At 37.3% G+C, this 24,472-nt stretch overlaps 1 protein-coding gene across 3 annotated transcripts in view; it reads left to right on the forward strand.

The window, feature by feature from the left end:
• ATG10 (autophagy related 10) overlaps positions 1–24,472 on the forward strand; it is a 231,388-nt gene that overhangs the window by 39,350 nt on the left and 167,566 nt on the right. For 2 of the 3 annotated variants that reach the window (XM_036849389.1, XM_036849388.1), the window contains exon 3: positions 18,336–18,443. The exons of the other annotated variant lie outside the window; for it this stretch is intronic. In XM_036849389.1, the coding sequence (XP_036705284.1) occupies positions 18,336–18,443 (108 nt within the window). The remainder of the gene's footprint in view (positions 1–18,335; positions 18,444–24,472) is intronic. 3 annotated transcript variants of the gene reach the window in all.

The raw sequence follows: 24,472 nt of genomic DNA on the forward strand, positions 1-24,472 counted from the left end.
ACAGTTTAGATTTGAATTATCCAAGTTGTGGTTAGTGATGAGAAAGGAGTTTCCATCATTTGGAGAAAAATGATAAATACTCCTTGCTACAGAGACAGAAAGTAGATTAGCCTGGGGCTGGGAGTAGGAATGGGAATTGACTGTAATAATTGTATGGTATAAAGAAAGTATATTTAAGATTTTTTTCACCAGCTTTCATATAGACACCACCAAATACCCTACAGTTTACTCCATTATACTGTTCAAATATGAATTTTTATGTGTCATGATGTGAAAAGGGTTAGGAAGCACTGGACTGAATCATATGACAATCTGGAAGGCTGAGGCAGGAATGCTAACTGTGATGGGTCCCAAATTCAATAACTAAGAGATATCAGAAAATGGAGTAAAAAGCAAGGACTGGGAGAGGGTAAAGTTTCAGAAAATATATTTACCAACTGGGCATGTGTGGTGTCTTATGTCTTACTGATATGGGGGATAAGGGCCAGCAGTAGTGGGATGCATAGATGGCAGGAGGGTGATGAACCAGACTAAGCTGGATTAAGCCAGATAGCTGTACAGATGGTTTCTGAACTCAGGCAGTGTGGTTTTCAAGTCTGTGTGCTTGACTCTATGCCATACTGCTTCTCAAGTCTGTAGTAATACTAACCACCCATCTCCTTCTAAACTCCCACCCCTGGTCTCAGGCAGATTGTTCTTATGGCGTGGGCCTTCTCCTGTAGAGAATGTGGCCTACAGTGGATGCTATAGTAGGGCCTCCTCCTAGACTGTGACTCGGATGTTGCTGGGTCCCACTTCAGTTGCTTGTTTGGGGGAAAGCTAAAGAATATAGTCTGATCTTAAAATGTTATCAGAACATTTACTCTGCAGCAGACCATCATTTATGTGCTGTGCCGTAGAATATGGTGGCCACTAGCCACATGTGGCTATTCAAATTGAAATTTAAATTAAGTAAAGTTAAATAAAATGAAAAATGTGGTTTCCTAGTTGCACTTGCTGCATTTTAAGTGGCTACTGCCTACCATTTTGGACAAAACAAAAAACATTACCATCATCGCTGCTGGTTTTGTTGGACAATAGCATTCTCACTGGTCCCCTTCTTCAAGTCTGCTCCATCAGAAGTGAGAGCTCAATTCCTATTGGCTTCTAACTCCTCAGGTTGCCTTACTTCAGTGGCTGGCCCCACTATTTCTGTCTTTCCTCATATTGTGAAAGACAATGATACCAGAAAATAATAGATTTCTGTGGTCATTAATTGCTGGTTCATATAAGATTTACTATCTTAAAACAGTTCTGCAATACTGTTGACCTTGTTCTCCTTACTTTATCCTGCAAGTATAACAATTACAAACTGAGTTCTAAGAAATCCCTTCATGACAGCCTGTCACACTTTGGCTCCTATTGAACTTGAAGGCATCTATATCTTGTGGCTTAAAGGTGTGCTTTGCTGTTAAGCAAGAGCTCCTGTATTTGTGTAGCTGGATTTTTGAGCCTAGTTCTAGGATTTTGCTTTTATTCATGCCAAATATCATCCCATTTTTGCCTGACTGAGATTTTTTTTTAAATTAAATCTTGATTTGATCATCTGATAAACCATTATTATTATTATTATTATACCTAACTTTTATAAGCATACCTTTGTAGGCTGGCTAAAAAGAAGTCATGTCAAACTAATCTATTTCCTTTTTAGAAGGTTACCAGATTGGCAGGATGCTATAGAAGGAGTGAGTTTGGTCTCAACCAGATAATTTAGAATGTTTTCAGGGGTGGGCCATTAGGTGAATAAGGACTGCAGAAAACATATCAAATTTGAAAAACCTGAGAATATTTAGTCTGGAGAAAAATAAACTATTTTAGATATTCAAAGGACTGTGTTGAGTGAGCACTGTTGATCAGAAGGAGAATTTATTGTTATCAGAGGAAGTTTTCAAGGTTAGTTATGAGAAATATAAAGTGTTGTTAGTATGTTCAGGGGAACACAAAGGTTCCTAAGACCTTGGAGCAGCACCACATAAGAAGGGGTAACTGCAGGATATTTCCATTCTTGCGACCACAAAAGTGAAGTGAGCCAAAAAACACAGTGGGAATTAAACGAAGTAGGGTTAAGTTTTCATTAAAGGCTGTGCTGTGCATTCACCACTCCTGGTTGCCCTGGCAACCAGGCTCCCTCACATGCTAATGACATTATAATGAGAAAAAACACATGCAAATGCAGTAAATAGTAATTAGAGGCACAGCCATACATGGAGTAGTGAGCTCTACCTTGGGAAGGTCTGGGAAGGAGCTGGTGAAGGGTTTGTACTGAAGACAAAGAAAGAAGTGATGAAAAACATTGAGTTATGTACAAAAGACTTAAGTTGAGCCTGCATAAAGTATGCTTTAGTATTTGTCTCCTGCAAATACATGTTGTTTCTCCAAGCAGAATTTAGTCAAAGTCAGAAGTCATGCAGTTGTACATCCACATTGTCTTAACCATTCTACCTGTTGGCGTCATTAAATGGAAAGAATGTTAGCTGTATTTGCTTTAGATTTGGAGCAGCTGTAGCAGCCTGCTGCTTGGAATGCTCTCTCTGCCCACACTGGGCAGGGCTGGGCTCGCCCAGACAATGTAGTGGAGCCAGAATATGTAGCCAAGAGTCAGTCTTGGTGAAGAGAGAGTCTTAAATGTGTTACTTCGGATGAGACAAGTAGGACCAGTGAGAGACTATATTTGGTTAATATAAGGTGACACATGCTGTCTATGTCACTGGAAATGTGTCAGGAGACACTGGGTGACTGCTTCTCTCAGGTGATAGGTAGGGCTTTTGTTTGCCTGAATGGTTAGACTCAGAGTCTGTGAATCTGTGCTTGATTTCATTCTCTTCCCTTTATTTCATTATTCAGGCTCTTCTTTTCTGTCTTTTCTATTTTTATTACCACAAGTCTGTCTGTGTATCTTTCTTGGAAATGGCTAGAAAATGTTACATTACCTGCTTCACATTATCCCAATTCTTTGATTTATCTTTTTTGGTGTCAGCTGAATAGAAATTGCAATAGCTTTTGAGGTCCATACATGTTTACTGTTCTTTTTTCTTCTCTAAATTAAAAAAGTTTAAAAATTTCATGAGAAATGCACATATACTTTTGTAAAAATCTGCACTAGTATATTATTAAAAATGAAAGTAATTTAGACATATATGTCAAAATGTTTTAAGTGCCTTTCAACTACCTCTAACCCTCCTGCCAACTCCCAGTCCCAAACTTCTCCTCGGAGAAAACCAGTGTTAACAGTTTGGAGAGTAAACTTCAAAATATCTTCCTATGTGCTTATATATGGTTATTATATATTATAATGTACACTATTAAGACATTATTCATATCTAACACTTATTGAGGGATTGCTATATGCCACTGATCTTTTTTGTATATTAATTCATTTAATCCTTAGAACCGCCATTTGAGGGATTTTATAGGAGAGAGGAAGGTCAGAAAAGTTAAGAAATTTGTTCACGGTAACAAGCCAAATTTATATCTGAGGAAGTCTGATTTGGAGCTCATGCTTTCTCTCATCACACTATCCTGCCTGCCCTGCAGGTAACATATACGTATATGTTTTCTTTTTCCATATATGTGGAATCAATCATTTCATATGATTGTTCTTAAAGTAGTTTTTTAACTTAATATCCAGAGGTTATTCCATATCAGTAACTTCCATCTGCCAGGTTTTTTTTTTTTAATTGTTACATTTTGTTCTCTTGTTCAGATGCACTATAATTTAAGCTTTCCTCTATTGATGGGCATTTAATTTTCTATGGCAAATGATACTTTAATAAATGTCCATGCAAAACAATTTTTATGTGTACTTATTCTTATTTCTGTAGAATAGATAAATAGCATTACTGAATGAGAGGGTATGCTCACTTGACATTTTGACAGATGCTGCAAAATTGGCACAGCTGTCACTCCCGTCTTGAACTACTCGGCACCTGAGATGCTGACCTTGTGGTTTCCTTCTACCTCTCAACTGTTCTTAGTGGCTTCCTCTGCTGCTTCCTCCTCATCTCCCAATAGCTCAACTCTGGAGTGACCCAGGGCTCAGTCTTTGGACTTCTCCAATTAGACACTTTCTCTAGGAGATCTTACCCAGCTCCTTGGCTGTAAATAGTATATATGCACTGATGACTCTTGAAATTGTATTTTTAACACCTATTATGTCCCTGAACTTCAGGCTTTTTTTTTTTTTTTTTTTTTTAAATTAATTAATTTATTTATTTTTGGCTGTGTTGGGTCTTCGTTTCTGTGCGAGGGCTTTCTCTAGTTGCGGCAAGTGGGGGCCATTCTTCATCACGGTGCGCGGGCCTCTCACTATCGCGGCCTCTCTTGTTGCAGAGCACAGGCTCCAGATGCGCAGGCTCAGTAATTGTGGCTCACGGGCCTAGTTGCTCCGCGGCATGTGGGATCTTCCCAGACCAGGGCTCGAACCCGTGTCCCCTGCATTGGCAGGCGGACTCTCAACCACTGCGCCACCAGGGAAGCCCCAACTTCAGGCTTTTATATCCAACAACCTGACACTACATTTGAGTGTCTATGAGGCAGCACATTTAACTCACTTTTACTTAACCTTCCCCCCTCCCTCACAACCTACTTTTTCCACGTATTTCCCTATTTCAGTAAATATTAGCTTCTAGTTGCTAGGGACAAGAACCTGGCGTTCCCCTTGACTTCTCTCTTTCTCTTACATCCCATGTTTAATCCATTAATAAATCCTACTAACTCTATCTTCAAAATATATCCATAATCAACCACTTCTCACCACCTCCACTGCACCACTGTAGCCCAGGCTGCCATTATTTCTCGCCTGGCCTATTGCAATAGCTTCCTAACTAATGCCCATTAGGAATCTGGTCTCTAAACAGCAGCTACAGTGATCTTTTAAAACTGTGAGTGCAATCATACCAGTCTGTGCCTCAGAATCCTCCAATGACTTTCAGTCTTTGTCAGAGTAAAATCCAAAGCTCTGACCATGACTTCCATGGCCTAAATTGTTCTCACCCCTTTCCTCTCTAGTCTTAAATTCCATCATTCTCGTGTTCCTTCACTCTGCTCCAGACATATAGTATCCCTGCTGTTTCCACTATGGAGTCTAAGTGCAGCTCATTCCCACTGTCTAGTGTGTTCATAAAGGTAGCTTTATGACTTATTCCCTACTTCAGTGAGACCATCCCTCACCTTATCAGCAAGGTCCTCCTGTCTGTCCACCCTATGTAAAATAGCATCTTCCTAACCCTATCACTTCAGTCCCCCTCACTCTAATTTATTTATTTTTATTGCACTAAAACCATCTACTGTACATATTCAGTTGTTATCTTCTCTGCCCTGCATCTGTTCCTCCAGAGTGCAAGCTGCCTGAGGGCAAGAACTTCTGTCTGTTTGGTTCACTGCTGTATTCCTAGGGCCTAGCACACCACGTTATATGAACTAAGTGCTAATATTTGTTGAATGAATAAATGAGTGAATGAGAAAGGCAAAATTTCTCTCCTGACTGGAGCAATTTATATTCTTAAATAGTATATGAGTATGCCCATTTTCTCATACTCTCTAGACTATGAGATATTACTGATCTTTAAAAATTTTTCATTCTAAAAGATGCAAAATGATATATTGTTTCAATTTGCATTTTCCTCATTACATTGGTGTTGAGCATATTTTTATATGCTTATTGGTCACTGATATTTCTTCTAGGAATTTCTTGTTTATGCCCTTTGTCTCTTTTACTGTAGTTGTTTATCTTTGTAATAGTGATTTGTAGGAGTAACTTATATATTACGACTATCAATCCTTCATTTCCTATATGTATTGCAAATATTTTTTCCCAGACTGTCACTTCTCTTTTAACTTTGTTAATAGTATCATTTGTCAAACAGGAGTTTTTTAATATTTAATAAATCTGCCAGTCTTTTGCTTTATGGCTTCTGGGTTGGTGTTTTGCTCAGGAAATCTTTCCTAACTTCAAATTAAGAAAATATTCTCTTATATTTTCCTCTAGACCTTTATTAGTTTATTTTTTATGTTTGGGGCTTTAATCCATCTGGAATTTATTTTAGAGATTGTGAGATGTGGTAATGTAGTTTGTTTATTTTATTTAATGGTGAACCTCATGACTTCATTTCATTATTGACTCATCCATTCTTCCATCTGTGATCCAAATTCTCTTTTTATCATATATTAAATTCCAACATATAAATGTGTCTATTTCTAGACTCCATACTCTAATCCCTGATCTATTTTTCTTTTCTGTCATAATAACATAGATTTTAATTATTACTAGTGCTCTTTAGTTGGTTTTGATATCTAATAATCCTATCATTCATTGTTTTTTTAAAATTAATTACCCCATGCATTTTCTTTTAAAAGTAATTTTAGAATCATTTTACAAGTTTCATAAAAAACTTGTTGGGATTATTTTCATGTCTTTCAGTACAGTTATAGAGTTTTCTTGACATAATGATAGGTATTTTCCTGGATATTTGACAATTTGTGTTTGTACCAGGAATAGTGTAGTTTATCTTTATGATTTTAACTGATTATTGCTACAGTTGTAAAGTTACTGATTTTTATATGTTGATCTTTTTCCTGGCCACTCTCTGAAACTCTCTTATTTTATTACTTTTTCTGTTGATTCTCTTAGATTATTTAAACAAACAATGAAATCATTTGCCATTTTAATCTTTTTCTTTGAGAACTTTCTTCAGGCAGTGAGCTGGGACACTTGTAGAGCTTACCTTGTTTATTTCCTTTTCCTCAGAGATCACTGTCCTACACTGCCTGTGTCCAACATCTGCAAACCCCAATTTCATATATTTTTTGTTTGCTTTTCTAGTTGCTTAAGATGGGAGAGTAGATCTAGTCTCTGTTATTCTATCATGGCTAGAAGACCAAAGAAACACTTAGACGAATGCAAAAATTCTTGAAGGATACCAATCTATCGCCTTATTATATGAAATGTAAATTTAATGAATACCAATTTTAAGCTAAGATTCTGTTAGATACATGACCATCAGTTCAGCTGGTCTGTTTCTAAACCTATGGTTGGGAACACAGCAGGGGGAGAACGTGATTAATTCATGGAAATGAGGGAAGACTCTCTAAGATTTGTAGCATAAGTGTGGAGTGAGGTGGTAAGCTTCTGCTCCTTCTCTATTGCATTGTGTCCACCCGGCTTTCACACAACTCCTGCCTTGATGCAGAGGCAACCTGGTAATGTCAAGCTATGGGAAGCAGGAGTTCTGATGGAAGATACAGAAAGAGAGGGCATCAGTATAAGAGCTTTAAACACGCACAGGCTTGGAATGGAAATGACTATGAGGGCAGAGATTGTGACTCATTCTGGAAAATATGTCAGGAAACTTTTGTTACATCAATAAAAAAGGCTGAGTGGACAACATCCTCCCTCTCTCCTTCCTCCTCTTCACTCTTCTCTGCCAGCAGTGTGAGTTTGCCACGTTTCTGGTATTGATCCAAGTAGTGGATATTGAATGCTCTTTTTGGCACGTAGGATGACTCCAGTAAAGTCTTCAATCTCTCATTATCCAGGTCCCATGCATAAAAACAGTGAGTGTACTACTGTGCAGCCTTCTCTAAAAGCTGTCAGTACTTTCATCCCCATTATTGGTCAAAGCCCTTTTGTTTTCCTGCAACAGCCATGAGAATCTGGCCTAGTATCTTCAGGCTGGAACAGCTTCTGAAACACTGGCCTCCCTCAGCTGTTCTGGGCAAACTACCCCTGTGTTAGGTGCAGGAGCTGTGAGACTGCCTTCCTCCCACCTCTTCCTGCCTCTTCACCTGTACTGGGCTGAATAGTGTCCCCCCAAATTCATGTCCACCCAGAACCTGTGAATATGACTTTATTTGAAAATAGGGTCTTTGCAGATGTAATCAAGTTAAGACGAGGCCATACTGGATTAGCATGTGTCCTAAATGCAATCTGACTGATGTCCTTCTAAGAAGAGGGAAATCTGGACACAAAGATACAGACACACAGGAAAGAAGGCATGTGAATACAGAGGCAGAAATGGGAATGATGTGTCTATAAGTAGGCAACAACCAGTACCCAGGAGGGGTCAAGGAAAGATTCTCCCTTAGAGCCTGAAGAGAGAGCATGGCCCTGTCAATACCTTGATTTCAGACTTCTAGCTTCCAGATCTAGACCCGTGAGAGAATTAATCTTTGTTGTTTTAAGCCACCCATTTTGCGGTACTTTGTATGCACCCATGCCAGGAAGGCCTTTCTCACCTTCCTTTCCTTCTTCCCACCCGCACAGCAGGATCCTTCTCCCAGTAAAACTGCTTAAGCTCAGGCATCCTTCATTTCATGAAAAAATAGGAAACTTAATAAATTATTTGTATGGCTTTACAAGGACAGTGCTTTGAAATGAAAGTGACAATTTGCTGCCCTGATAATTTGCTACTGTCTATAAAATTTCTTTCAATTTATTTTATTAAATACAAAATTACTTAAATACTCTTAATTTTCTTGAATAATTCCCTTATAACAGGTAATTTTATAAAAATATTATTTATGAGAGGAATAAGATTTGAGTAACTTTAAATTTAGAAATCAAGATGGAGGTCAGAACTTGGGTCATCTTTGTTTTCTTATTTTATCTATGATATTAGAAAAGCAGTGATAAACCTTTGAGAACATTTCATCTAGAGCAAACAAAATATGGTAAAATCTCTACAAACTTAAATTGAAAGTAGAAACAAAGAGAGAAAAAAAATTTTTTCTACAGCAGGCTCCCATCTCCCCTCCAATCAGTTATAGAATTTGTTGGCCAATCCTTGGGCACAAATAAGCAGGAATGCTCTTGGAAGCAGAACCAAATTGTTTAATATAATAAAAAGTATGAGGGTACACATGGAGGTCCCACATTTATGAACTGAAAGTTGAAAAATCAAAATGGGCAATTTGGAAAACCTGAAAAAAAATTATTAAAAGGTGAAAGAGGGGGGCTTCCCTGGTGGCGCAGTGGTTGAGAATCTGCCTGCCAATGCAGGGGACACGGGTTCGAGCCCTGGTCTGGGAAGATCCCACATGCCGCGGAGCAACTGGGCCCGTGAGCCACAACTACTCAGCCTGCGCGTCTGGAGCCTGTGCTCCGCAACAAGAGAGGCCACGATAGTGAGAGGCCCGTGCACCGCGATGAAGAGTGGTCCCCGCTCGCCGCAACTAGAGAAAGCCCTCGCACAGAAACGAAGACCCAACACAGCCAAAAATAAATAAATAAATTTATAAAAAAAAAAAAAAGGTGAAAGAGGGAAAAGCGAGTGAAATTCCACAAAAATGCTTAATAGTGAAACAACAATGTAGAGATATCTGTTGAAAGTGTTAATAAAGAAAATGGAACCAATGTGATCTAAACTTACTTTTGATGCTTTGGCTCCAAGAAAGAGAAGGGATTTAGCATTATTTAAACTATAACCATTTTTTTAAAATTTGCATGAAATAAGCAGGCTGTGCAAGTACACATCAACAGATATGCGTGTGTGCTCATCCCCGCCCCCTCTCCCCAGTAAGGTCATCAAATTGGTCCAGTAACCTCCTTTTCTGGGCTGACAAGTGGCTGATTTTCTTCTGCTCTTTATTCCCTGGGGTCACTGCACTTGCTGTGTTTTTTTTTTTTTTTGAATTTTTGATTTTTATTTTATTTATTTTTTTATACAGCAGGTACTTGCTGTGCTTTGACCTGTCTTTGGGGAGGGGGAGAGCAGTGTGTTCTACTGCTCATCTAGGAAGTCGGAAGGGGTTAGAGGTAAAAAGCAGAGGGACTTGGTAGGGTAGGTCTAAGAGTCCTGTCAGGGAAAGGGAGTAGGACTATTGTAGGAAAACTAACTAAAATGAGCACAGTGCTGGAGTTCTCAATATGTCTTTATTGAATGGAATTGAAAATTGAAGGCCCTAAGTGATGTAAAACAATGTCCACTTGAGAAGCAAAGTGAAGGTATACCATAATTAGGTAGTGACCTAGGAAAGAAGTATTGGCCTTATTTTGGCTTAGCAACTAGAGGGTAAGTTTAAAAAGGAGAGAAAATAAAAGTTAATATTGTATGCAAGAACATTTTATGGTTCTTAGAGTATTATTGATTGCAGAGAGTGGAAGGAAAGCACAGTATTACATTTTTCTTTCATGGATTGGATTTTTATATTTAATTAAATAACTTTTGCAAGGAAAAACAATACATGATCATTGTAAAAATTCTAATAATATATAGATATATAAAATACAGATGAAAATATTTCCTTCCCTCTCCTTTGACTCAATTCTGTAGTTTGTTTTCTATGCACATGTAAATATACATACGTTTATAACATATTTACGGAAGTGGGATCATTGTTTTGTAACTTACTTTTTCCACCTAACAGTACATAATGGACATCTTTCTTTGTGAGCATATATAGAGCTATCTCATTATTACTGATAGCTACATAGTATTCCATCATATGGATGATTTAAATTTGTTTAAAGGAACCCCTATTGGTGAAGAATAACTCAGTTATTCTCACAGTGATCCCTGTAAACTTTAACAATATATCAATACTTTTAACTCCTGATTTTTCATTTTTGGATAGTAACTATTGATTCCTTCTGTGATAGGTGAGGAATTTAGAGTACTTATACTATATCCCACATTCCTTTCTGTTCCTCCTTCTGATTTTTAAATTAATTATATTATTATTTTTACATCATCAAGATTTATAATATTTAGATTCTGTTCAGTAACTATAATTAGTCCTCTGTGCTTTGTTTATAGGTTGATTAGAACTTTAAACCTAATAAGAGTCTGTAATGAGTATGCTAATGTAAACAAGAGTAACTGCTGAACTAAGTATTGTAAGAGAAGGCAGTGTAACCCTCTGACACACGGCTGCCTTGGAGAGAATATTTCAAGTTAAAATCCCACAGATTCTCTTTTAGTTTCATACCATGACCATGCTAAGAAAAAGCTCTTTTAAACTGGGCAGAGCCAGAGAACCTCCAATCAAGGACCAATGGTCACCATGTTTTGTGGTTTAATTCCCAGCTAGTGAACCAATGTGTTCAGTAGTCATTCACACCTTAGGTCACACAGATAAAGGCAGTAATCATAACGGGTTATGTTGTGCAAATGGTGAAGCAAGGGGGTATGGGCCTCTATTGGATGCGACCACACATCCAGAAGAAGATTTAATTCTTTCCCAGAAGGACAGCCTCAGCTCCCTCAGCTGGAATTTATTATTATCTGAGGTGTATCTCCAACCCTCTCCCCCAAGAAAGTATGGTGAAGGTATTGGTGGACTATTCAATAAATGGCTGTGTCATGTTTAATAAACTCCAAAATACTACAAGACCAAGGAGAAGACCAAGGTCTTTTTCAAAGATGAAATATGTTATATACCTACTTTTACTTTTGGGTTTTTGGTTTCTTGAGTTTTTGGTCTTTTGAATTTTTGCCTGAGTCAAAGGCCGGCAGTTACCCATGAATCACTTTGACTGGATCTGGTCACTCTTGATACTGACTCAGAGGCATCAGAGTCAGCCATGGTCAACATCCACACACATATTGGGAAGGCGTAGCAGTATTGGTTAGTGAGATTGGGTGGGGATTGGGGCATGAGGAGACATTTTAATATATTCAAAATTGTGTTCTGGAGGCTCTCTAAATCCTTAACAGTTACCTTCATACACCATCTAACTTTCAGGCTTTTAAAAAAATGAACAGATATTAGTTTAGTGTCTGACTTACCCAGTGTAAGCTTTGCTTTTCAGCAGCAGTTTTTCTTTTTTTTTTTTGACTCCAAGATTAATTAGCTCTGGGCAGTTACTGGTAGTATTGGTTTGATCTCTTACAGAAGAAAAGAACAACCACTTGAGGTCTGTGGCTTAGGTTTGGCCTGTTCCTCAGGGTTCCATTGGCCTTGAAGGTCCTGTTGTTTGTTCAGTGCCAGCAGTGACCTAGAAACTTCCTCTTGTCTTAATTCCTCCCCAGTGGCCTTGACAAGCCCTTCCTGCAGCTGATCATTATGGGCAGTTAACTTGAGTTTACATCCTATATGCAATCCTTTATTCCAAAGCAGGGCTGAGGCTCTTAGGTAACCACCTAATTTTTTAGACAGCAGTGTTTTTCTAGAGTAGATTGTTAAAAGCTTATTAAAATTCAGCTACAAGAGCCCCATAGTTATTTGGGTAGCTGGATTCCAGCAGGCATAACATAACTATCTGGGTGGCATAACTTTTGACAGCTTGTAGGAAAGCAGACCTAAACATGTTCTGTCAGGAAATCCTTAGTATGCAGTCAGTACTACACTAGAAAACTTGGTTGTCTATCTAGGGTTCTATAAGGCCTCCAGAACATTTTCTCCTGAGAAGTTCAAGTTGGAATCCATTGCAGCATTGCGCTGGCCTGGAGGCATATGTTCAAAAGGCAATCAATGAAGTATTTGTTTAACATGAAGTGTTTTTTATATATAGGCACAAAAGTGTTTGTACACTAAAAAGGTAAGTTTCCTTCCTAACCTTCCCACCCTCCTTACCCAAACCTCAGAGGTCATTACTCATACCAGTGTCTTGGGTGTCCTTTCAGGTATCTTCAATGTACACAAGCATATGCGTTTATATTTAAGCAAATGGTAGGATAATATACATATATATATGCTGTTCTGCATATTTTTAACTTAATGATCTATTTTGGTTATTATTCCATATGAATACTTATAGTCACTTTTTTATGACTGCATAGCATTCTATTATTTGGATATACTATAATTTATTTAGCCAATCCTCACCTATGGGCATTTAGGTTATTTCCAATATTGTGCTATTAAAACAATACTTTAATACATATCATTGCATGAATTTTACTTTCTACATGTGCAATTGTATCTGTACGATAAATTCCTGGAAGTAGCATTTCTGGATGGAAGGTATGTGCATTTTAAGTTTAGATAGTTATTGTCAACTTGCTCTACAGGGAGGTTATACTAATTTAAACTACCCTGCCCTTGGCAGTGTATGAGAGCGCCTGCCTGTTTTATCCACATCTTTGTCTACAGAGTGTATTTCACGCTTTCTGATCTTTGCCAATCTGATAGGTAAAAAATGGTATCACATAGTTTTAATTTGCATTTTTCTTATGGGTAACATTGAACATATTTTTATATGATTAAAATCCACGTATACTTCCTGTTTAGTGAACTATCTATTTATATCGTTTGCTTATTTTTCTGTTGGGCTGTTCATCTTTTTCTTATTGGTTTGTGAGAACTATTAATACACTGAGGAAATTAAAGCTATTTATATATTGACAAAATTAGTCCTTTTCTATGATTTGAGCTACAGACCTTTTTTTCACATTTTAATATTTGCCTTTTGACTTTATGGTGTTAAGAATTTTTTCCATGCAGTAGAATTTATCATTATTTTACATGACTTCAAGATTTTTACTTACTTTTTAAATATCCTTTAAAAGCTTTTAGGGAATTCCTTGGTAGTCCAGTGGTTAAGACTCTGTGCTTCCACTGCAGGGGGCACAGGTTTGATCCCTGGTCGGGGAAATAAGATGCTGCAAGCCTCGCAGCCAAAAATAAAAAATTAAAAAATTAAAAAAAATAGATAAAAGAGTTTCTAATCTTCCAGTGTTTTCATTGAACACATTTATGGTATTGTTTTCCTCATTTAAATCTTTATTCCTTGTTTTGGCATAAGGTGAAGGGCATTCCATGTAGATGACCTGAGGAGTTTTGACTGTGAGGAAGTGTTCTCTTTTTATTAGTGGTGTCTGGGTTGCATACAGCACCTGCATTTCCTATTAGTTTCTCTTCTACAGTGACAATGTGGAGCAACCTGCTTTGTGGCAGTGGGCAGCAGGGAGTCCTGATGGCAGAAGTGTAGTTGGACATGGGAAGGTTTTAAGTTATGAGATTACTGGCTGTTACAGATGACCAGGTCAAGGGTGGGCAAGTTGCCAGAGAGTAGGGTTTGAGGTGTTAGTGAAGACCATATAAAAAGCAGTCTCAGCACAGTCGAAGCTCCAAGCTGAGCATCCACAGAGGCAAGTTTAGTACATGGAGTGCTCCGAGTGAGCCCTGGAATTCCTGAAAGTTGGGAGCTGTTTGTGGCGTTTTCTGCTGAGGCAGCTGCAGAGTCTGTGGTTGGCTCTGTTCTCAGAGTTCAGAAGGGGACTCCAGTGAATTTAGTGCAGTGGTTCTCTACCCTGGCTTTTCATTAGAGGCTGCTAGGAAGATTCTCACTTCACCAGTCTGAGGGTGGACCCTAGCAACAGCATTTTGAAAACTCCTCAGGTGATTCAGATATGCAGCTAGGGTTGAGAACCACTGTTTAATGCAGTCAGTTTGCTGTCCCGCAGGGATCGCAGTGCTCCCTGCCTCAGTGCTTCCAAATGTGCACACAAATCACCTGGGATCCTGTTAAATACAGATTCCAATTCAGAAGGTCTGAAGTGGGGCTTGGGATTCTGCATGTTTAACAAGCTCCCAGGTGACCCTGAGGCTGCTGGTCCCCAGACCACACTTTGAGTGGCTTGAGCTTGTTATTCCATGTGCAGAGCCTGACGTCTACCAGTCCGCGAGCATCAGTAAAGATCTTTCTGCCATGATCCTGCTCTCTGGCAGAACTTGCTTAGTGTAGTAGAAAGAACACAGGCCAAGAGGCTTGCCTTCTACTTCTAGCTCTGCCCCTAATTAGCAGTAAGACAAGTCTCTTAAGATTGCTTCAGTCCTTCACCTTCTTATCGCTAAATCAGGAGGGTTGAACTGGGTAAGCTGTAAGGTTCCTTTTGTTCCACCTCCTCCCATGCAGGTCTGGGGTGTTTTCAGACTCTGTGGGGATGAGGTTTTTATGTGGAGGACAGTCTAGATTCTACAGTAAGGACCCTGGCTTCCCTTTGCAGCCTTTCTTTCTCCAGGGATGGGGCCTAGGCCCTGATCTTAGGATCAACTGGAGGAAGTAAAACTAATCAGTGTTAAAAAATTAAAGGAGGTTAATATTAAATTGTAAGTACAAAAAGAATGCAGGGAAGCTAGAGCAGAACGTCCACTGAAATTTTCAGGGGGAGGTTTGAGTTCAACTTTGTTTACTGGCCTTGATTGACTAGTGCCAGTTCAGAGGGCAATTTTCATACCTTTATGTTTGTTGTCTCTAAAAAAGCATCCTTCAACAGTGAAGAATAAAACATTTTCTGCCTTAAGTTAAAATGATGTGGGAGAAAGGCCTACTTCTGTGGAAGTAAATGTTTGAAATGCTATAAAACTCTCCTTTTTCTATATTTAATTTTTCAAGGCTAATCTTGACTATTAAGAGATTGATACTGAAAAGAAAATCACCATGACCAAATATAGGCTGAGTCAAAAACCCTTTTGCACCTCCCTATAGACACTAATAAATAGTATCAGAAATTGCCTAAAACAGAGATTTAAATTGCTTAAATTATAAGTAATACTGAAAATAATGTCTCTATCTTAAAAGATACCAGATAATTTATTTAGATTTTATAACATAGGTGTACAGGAATTTCTGACTCACCTCTTTGATGTCAAAGGAGGTGTATTTTGCATTGTAATTAGAGTTTTACTAAATTGTAGCTTCCCTTAGGAAGAGGTTGTATGACCAGCACTCAGGTATAGAAAATATGAAATAGAACATTTTTCCTCATTTGATGAATTATACTCAGTACACACAGTTTAGCTCTAACTTTTCTCTGAATATCCTATGATTTTTTTCTCTGTTGTTAGATTATTTTTATTTTTTTAAATTTTTTTTTGGAAAAGAAGTAAAACCATCTTTATTAATAGATGATACAGATATTATAATTATAAAATCAAAAATAGTCTATAAACAAACTTAGCAAAGTTGCTGACTACAAAGTCGCTAGATTATTTTTAAATTGCAGACTGTGAGTACTTTTTCTCAGAAACACATACTATTATGGTTTTATTGTATTTGGTAAATCTTTTATATAATCAGGTATTGATTATCATAATGAGAGTGATAATACAATACAGTAGAAAATCTCATTTTAAACTAGTAAATGCAATATAGGTCACTTTATAAAAAGATTATTTTGGTTACAAGTGACAGAAAATCCAACTTAAGTTGGGTGAAGCAAAGAAGGGACTTTTGGGGTCCATGTAATTGAAAAATTTGAGGGTAGAGCTAGCTTCAGGTATGGTTGGTATAAATAGTGTAATCAGGATCTGGTCTCTGCATATTATGGCCTTGCTTTCCTCTGCATTGGCTTTATTCTCAGGCTCCATTTAATCACACGATGGCTGCCGACACTGCCAGGGTTTTATCTTTCTGGTTCAAATCTAGTAGAAAAGAGAATAGCTTTCACTAGAATTTAAAGCAATAATTCCATCTACAAAATGTAGAACCTTAGTGAAATAATAAAAGATGATAGTATTCGATGCCTAATAGCTTACTTTACAGGCAGGAAGGATATTCAAAATATTTAACAACCTATGGTAGTGGCATCAACCAGTCTGAATGAGTTGGCTGCAGTCAATCAGAACTAGTGTTGATCATGACCAAACAGCAGGGCGGCCCCTGTGTGAGTCCTGGCGGGATGACAGCCTAACTAACTGGGAGGTATTATAAAGGTGCCACCAGATTTCTCTGAAAATATGGTTTCTGTATTAGTTTCCTAGGGCTGCCATAACAATGTACCACAAACTGGGTGGCTTAAAACACAGAAATTTATTCTCTCACAGTTCTGGAAGTTGGAAGTTGGAAATCAGGGTGTCAGCAGGTCCATGCTCCCTCCAAAGTCTCTAGAGAAGAATCTTCCTGTGCCTTTTCTAGCTTCTGGGTAGTTGATGGCAATCCTTGGCATTCTTTGGCCTGTAGATGCACCACTCCGATCTTTGCCTCTTTCTTCCCATGACCTTCTCCCATGTGTCTGTCTCTGTAGCCAAATTTCCCTCTTCTTATAACTACACCAGTCATATTGGACTTAGGGTCTAGTCTATTCCAGTATGATCTCATCTTAACTTGATTACATCTGCACAGACCCTATTTCCAAATAAGGTCACAAACAAAGTTCTCGGTGGACATGAAATTTGGGAGGATACGATTCAACCCAGGATAGTTACCTAATATCAAATGCTCTTACATAGTTGTCATGACACAAATTTTTAAAAATACTCAATATTAAATAGCTCACAAACACTCTAAAATTGTCTTATTTTATAGTTAAAAACTGGATATTTGAATCTTAGTAAAAGTATTTAAGTGAATTATGAATTTTTTAGTTTGGATGCTATTTTGTATTTTTTTTTTTTACTACGTCAGATTAAGTAACCATGTTTTTCTTAATTATAATTATTTTAATTCTGTTAAAATATGAATGTTAGTGTGACATTTTGGTGGAGAATTAATAATATTCATTGATATGTGAGTATGTCTGTGCATGACGAGTTATTACATTTTTACACGACTTCATTAAGTTCAAACAAGTTTTGCCTTAAAAAAAATGCAACTGACCACAATTAGATGAACATCATCCATTAGTGTATTTAACAGCAAGTATAAAAAACAGGAGAGAAATGCAACTGGTGAAGGGCTTGGAAATCATATCTTACAACAAACATTTGAAAATGGTGGTAATTGTCTTCAACTCTTTGAATAATGGCTCTGTGGAAAAGAGTTTAGACTCCAGAGGGCAGAACTAGAACCAGTGAATTAAGGTTAAAGGGAGATATTTTAGTGCAATGTAGAACTAAACTTTCTCAATGAACAATGTGTCATATGCCAAAATGGAGGTGGTAGTCATGTAAGGGAGTGAGGTGCAGGTTCCTGGAAGTGCTTAGGAAGGTGCTGAATGATTACCTCATGGGACCTTTTAATGGAGATCTTCCCTTGAACAAGAAATTGAAATAGAGGGTCCCTTCTAGCTTCAAGATGCATGTCCTCCTAAAATTTCTATTTCTGTATATGCCATGGACATCAGTATTAATTATGTGACAAGATATTTCTATAAGTTTAGATATTTTTAAACAGCTGCCAACACATTGTGTTCTATGAATTCTATGCTTTGAAATGCTTGGGGAATAAAAGGGATTTAATCTAAGAGAAGAGGAAACATCATTAATAGGTGTGAAAAGTAGGCGATTAAGATTTCTATTTATTGAGTACCTACTATGTACAGGGGTATTGGATGAGTTTCTTTATCCATATTATCTCATTTAATATACTTAGTTTTTCATTGCTCGGTTTGGAACTTATGAGATGCTGTAGATATTAGAATGATGAGTTCTTACAATAATTGGCATTTTCTTATGTATTGTTTGGTGATGGAACACAGGACTGTTCTGATGGCTACATGTGCAAAACACAGTTTCAAATTAAAAATAGGACTGCAGTGTCACATCGAGGAACATCTGCCCGTGTACAAACATGTCTTCCCATGGAGGTGAGTGATTTAACATGTCATGTTTTCCTTTTCAGTCTTTATAAAGTATAAAGTAAAAATTTAAATCTGATAAATAATATATTTTAAAAATTAACTGCCATCAGATCCTGGACCTGCTGTAGGGGGAGAAGTGAACATCATTTGTAGGAGGTTATTTTCTATAATATTGAGAGCAGGAACTGTGGTAAAGTTAAGATTCACTCCGGGTCTATACAGATTGTAGTAAGCCTTCACTCTTTTGGTTTCTCTTGCATCTAAAGACCACAGATGCCTTCCGTTGCCTGTTGATTTTTTCCCAGTGAAATCCCCCCAGGATAATACAGGCCTATACCTCAGCTGCTTAATACATGGATGGAGATCTCTTCACCTAGTCTGCCTTTAATTTTTCTCCTATGTCCTTTAAAATATGCTAGATCTGGGTCTCATTGCTTAGGCAACTTTAACCTTGACTTGAAAATCTTGCTAAATTAAAATTTAATAAGTTGCTAATAATGGTTTAATGGTTTTCTGGGATATTTTCAATTTTCTTTTTATCAAATAGCAAATAGCCTTTATTGTTAATAAAATTTTTTATATATCTATCGTAAAAATAAACAATAGAGAAATATATTAAAAGAGTAAAAAAACTCTCATATATCCTTCAACTGGAGGTAACCACTATTAATATTTTAGTAAGTATCCTTATACATATTTCTGTCATACACACACATACATACTTGTGTTCTGCAATGAACAAGCATAGCATGGACGTCTTTCCATGTCAGTAGATGTAGATATCCATAGTTCTTTTTTAATAGCTCCACTGCATTCCATCCTATGGATGCACCATAATTATGTGGAACCCATATTGAAGTAAAATACTTGAATTTTAAAATTGAATTGGTGGGAATCTAATTGCTTCAACATAAAGAAAGAACTCTAATGCTTAGAATTCTGAGTATCCTGGTAAAATGGGAAAGGAGACTTTTTTGTGAAGGAAGAGTCCTTTCTTAGGACCTATTAAATCAGTCCCCTTGGGCAGTCCAGCACTAACCCCCTCTGCCTGTGTATGATGCTGGCCTGCAAGTAACTCTCGCCTGTACAATTTAGTTTGCAAGTTATTCATGAGGGTATTGTGCTTGGTAATAAGGTAAGTGCCTCTGAGTAGGTGTTCAAATCTTGATTACTGTTTCCTGGTTCAAATAACCAACATCCTATCTGAAGCCAAGCATGTTAGGAAGCTTTTCAGTTCATTATATATTAGCTTTAAAAAATGCACATGGAGATGATGATTTAAAAGATAAATTACTAGTTTTTGCCTAACAAGTTGTCAGACATTTGAAAAGCACTAAAAAGTGGTGTTGACAGTGTGTGAGGGAACTGACACTTTCTGGTTGATGTTTTAACTTTACAAAGTTTGAAGATGTGCACATACTATGAACAGTCTATTCCAATTCTAGGAATTTAGCTTCATAAAATATATTTTTTCAACATTTTTCATTTTCAACATTTCCCAACAAATTGCAAACACATATGAAAAAGTTGAAAGAATTTTGCAGTGAACATCCATGTACTCATCACCTGGATTCTGCCATTAACATTTTGCTGTGCTTGCTGTATTACATATCCATCCCTGATTCATCTATCAATACATCTTTTTTGATGCAGTACTTTTACATCAAAGTAAATTGCAGACAAATACTTATAAAATAATCAGAAATGTACACAAAGTTTTACATGCAAGTATATTCATTTTACCGTTATTTATAATAGGAAAAATAGAAACTAAAATGTTCAACAGTAGTGGATTAGTTACTTACAGTACATCTCTGTGATGGAGTTTGTGATTCAGTAGGTTTGGACTGGGGCCTGATAACTTGCAATTCTAACAAGTTCCCATGTTATGCTGATGCTGCTGGTACAGGGACCACCACACTTTGAGAACCACTGCAGTACTTTATAATAGAATTCTTAGCATATTTGAGATGGTGTACAGCTGAGATGGTTAGCTAATATGGTGTATGGTAGAGTTGATATTGCAATAATCTTGATGAGATAAAAAATGTCTTAGGTTGAGCCTGATATGGAGATTCCTGTTAAAATGACTTATTAGGGATGTGTTCTTAGGAGAAAGAGAGTACCAGAAGCAGGACAGAACAATGGATAAAAACTAAGGAAGATTGTGGTCTCACTAGAGACTAACTTTAGTCTGATCTCCTTGAAGCTCTGGAGCACAGATACCCAGAATTAGTCCTACTTTGTGTCCTTGAGGCTGACCTTTTGTACTCTGTAAGTTATTGGTTTGTCAGTCAGTCATTGGCTGACGTAGAGATAGACATAGCTTCCCAAGCAAGATGGCTCCAGTATTACTGAGAAATTCTTCAGAGAAGGGGGCTGCTGTGTGTTATCAGCCAACAATTACACCAGCCTTAAGGAGACCTGGGTAGGGCACCAACAGCGTCTACTACCAAAGGGTAACCTGAAGCCAACAAAATGGCATCTGTAGGGAAATTTATGTATAAGGTCTGCATTGACATGACAGCAATTTGTTTGAGAAAGAGCGAGTGATTTTAGTTGACCATAAGCTCAAGATAAGTGAAAAGAATGCCATGGATGCTAGAGAAAATAACTGGAACCTAAGCTACACTAATGAAAGCATTTATAAATGGATTCCAAATATTGTCTGGGGACCCCAGAGACCCTTTCAAGGGGTCCACAAAGTCAAAACTATTTAACAATATTAAAATATTATTTACATTTTTCACTTCCATTCTCCCTGAGTTTTCCAGAGGCTACCTATGTGTGATATTGCAACAGAATGAATGCAGAAATAGTTATAGGAATCCAGCTGTCTTTAATTGAGTCAGACATTAAAAATATTTGCAAAATGTAAAACAATACTGCTTTACTTACTCATTTATGTTATTTTGGAAAACATTTATTTTTCATAGAAATTTGCTCTTATATTACTATGTATTTTTAAAGTGAATTAACAAATTTTTTTAAAAATTCAATTTTAATTTCTAATATAGTAAATATCCATACACATAACTCTCGAACAAAAGTTCATTGGAATCCTCAATGAATTTTAAAAGTATAAAGGAGTATTGAGACCAGAAAGTTTAAAAATCACTGATCTAAAGGAAATATTACATTATTACACGTGAAGAGCAACATTGGTAGCTAGAATGCATAATGAATGAATCCATAAATAATAGTTGAAAATAAATCATAAGTAGGGTTTATCCATTCAAAGAAGCATGCCATGGGTGGGCTTGAAAATATATTATTATGAGGACTATTTGGGAGCTCTGAAGACCTAGGAAGGTTAGTTGTCTTAAGATATCTAGAAGGCTTTCCTGTGGAAGACAGAGTAGACTCATTTTGTTTCTGAGGATAGAATTAGTTTGTGTCTGGAAATTATTCTAGACAAGTCTCTCTACTGTTTAGAGTTGCCTACAGTGAAATTGGTCGACTTGCAAAGTTGTGAGTTCCCTTCCCTTTCATGGAGATGTTCAGCCACAGAGTAGATAACCTTTCTCCAGAACAGTGGTCACTGATGGAGATGTTCAGATGCTTAAAGCACCAGGCAGATGATGAGTGAGTGAAGTGGGGTGATGGGAAGTGGTGGGAGCTGTGGAGAAGTGGAGAGGGAATGGCTCATCCAAAGGGGCAGTAGGAATGCAGCTACAGGTGGGTTTAATTGAAAAACAAACAAACTGTGCAGGCCAAATAGACTATGTGTATGGGCTTCAAATGGTCCTTAGGCCACCAGTTTATAACCTAGCTTCTAACATTATAGAAAGGAGTCCTGCATTGTGTAGAAGACTGAGCCATGGGACCTCTGAATTCTCTTTAGAATTTGAAGCCTGATCCATATCTGTATATCACATTTCCTATTTATTTGAAAGAATGCCTCTACTAATAGTTGCTTTAAAAAGATTTTTTAAAAAATTGGCCATGTATGAAGTGGGAAGTAACTCACTTCTTTGTTCTCACCAGAACCGGCAGTCTTGACTGTAGAAGGGTAGCTGGATTCATGATTTTTATGCCTGTGAGTTTAATCCTTTAATAAACAGGATTTTCAAAATCAAAGTGAAATATAATGGAATATATAAGTGAAGTAATTTGTGAAAATCATAAACTGTGTCTTTTTTGAATTTTTAAAATATAATTTAAAATGATACTTAAAAGAGTGAGATGATATTCAGAAATCTACTGAATATATTGGGGTATCTTAGTTCTGGTTTTGGGGAACAGGAGTTCTTATAGGTTAATCATTAGATAAGACATTTATTGTTGAGAGTAGTTTATATGATTTGCTTGTGACATTTCTGAGTTTGTGAAATAACAAGACTGTGGCAATTTTTGAACAAGATCTTTTCTTTACCAGTGATCAAGAGAAATTCATTGCCTCAATTTAAAATTTTATAAACGTTAAGTGAATATTTTCAACAGGAGCCAACATAATCAACACTGGTTCTTGAATATCTTATTATATGTAACACTAATTTCTTTTTTTTTTAATTTTTATTTATTTATTTATTTATTTATTTATTTACTTATGGCTGTGTTGGGTCTCCATTGCTGCACACAGGCTTTCTCTAGTTATGGCGAGCAGGGGCTACTCTTTGTTGTGGTGCACGGGCTTCTCACTGCAATGGCTTCTCGTTGCGGAGTACAGGCTCTAGGCCCACGGGCTTCAGTAGTTGTGGCATGCAGGCTCAGTAGTTGTGGCTCGTGGGCTCTAGAGTGCAGGCTCAGTAGTTGTGGCACACGGGCTTCGTTGCTCCGCGGCATGTGGGATCTTCCCCGACCACGGCTCAAACCCGTGTCTCCTGCATTGGCAGGCGGATTCTTAATCACTGCGACACCAGGGAAGTCCGAAACACTAATTTCTGTAAATGGATGTTGGTGCTAATACTTCACTTTATCAACTTAGGACTTTTTGGATTTAACTGAAGACTTTTCTTAGAGAAATTAAGATATCATTTAACACTAGTGAAAAACATGATTTAACATGTTAAATGCTTTAACAAATATGAGCTTATTGTGGAAAGTCTTATCAAAGCCTTACTTACATAAATAAAACAATAGTTTGAGCATGGAAGTGGGAGCAAAGGCTCCATATTCATGTTAGACAATTTTTTGAGGAAAATTAGTCATTATTAACCTTTAAAACTCATGTGAATATTATTGCAAAATAACTACTAAACTTTAAAAATATTTTGTGGGCTTCCCTGGTGGCGCAGTGGTTGAGAACCCGCCTGCCAATGCAGGGGACACGGGTTCGAGCCCTGGTCCGGGAAGATCCCACACGCCACGTAGCAGCTAAGCCCGTGCACCACAGCTACTGAGCCTGCACTCTAGAGCCCGCGAGCCACAACTACTGAGCCCGCGCACCTAGAGCCTGTGCTCCACAACAAGAGAAGCCACCGCAATGAGAAGCCTGCGTACCTCAATGAAGAGTAGCCCCCACTCACCACAACTGGAGAAAAGCCCCCGTGCAGCAACAAAGACCCAACGCAACCAAAAATAAATAAATAAATAAGTAAATAAAATATATTTTGTAAGGTTATAAATTAACTCACTGGCCAATAAAGACTACAATGACTAGAATGAAGAAACAAGGTGTAAGTTTTTTTTTAATCATGTTTAACATTAAACCACTCTAAATAAAAGGAAACAATGAGATGAATATTCAACATGGATATTGATTGTTAGTAATGAGTAGTAAAAATTATTAATGAATGCTTAGAAGAGAGAAATGCCTGAAAGTCCTTCCTGTAGAACTAGCTTTTGTCTGACATTGCTTTGCATTTTATTTTTATCTCTAACTTCTTCATTTATGAAATTCTGAATCATTTTCATAGAATAGAGATGGCCCAGATTTTGCCCTTTGATTCATTCAATTTAGATACCCATAAATATTTATTTTAGGTTGGTCAGTGATTTTTTTATATTATTGAAGTTTGGATTCTTCTGTCTGAAGTTCCATTTCTTCCTTTTGATGAGGTATCAGAGATGGGTATTGAGAATATTTTATTTAT

The sequence above is a fragment of the Balaenoptera musculus genome, chromosome 3 (genome assembly GCF_009873245.2).
Source record: "Balaenoptera musculus isolate JJ_BM4_2016_0621 chromosome 3, mBalMus1.pri.v3, whole genome shotgun sequence".
NCBI classification, from domain to species: Eukaryota; Metazoa; Chordata; class Mammalia; order Artiodactyla; family Balaenopteridae; genus Balaenoptera; species Balaenoptera musculus.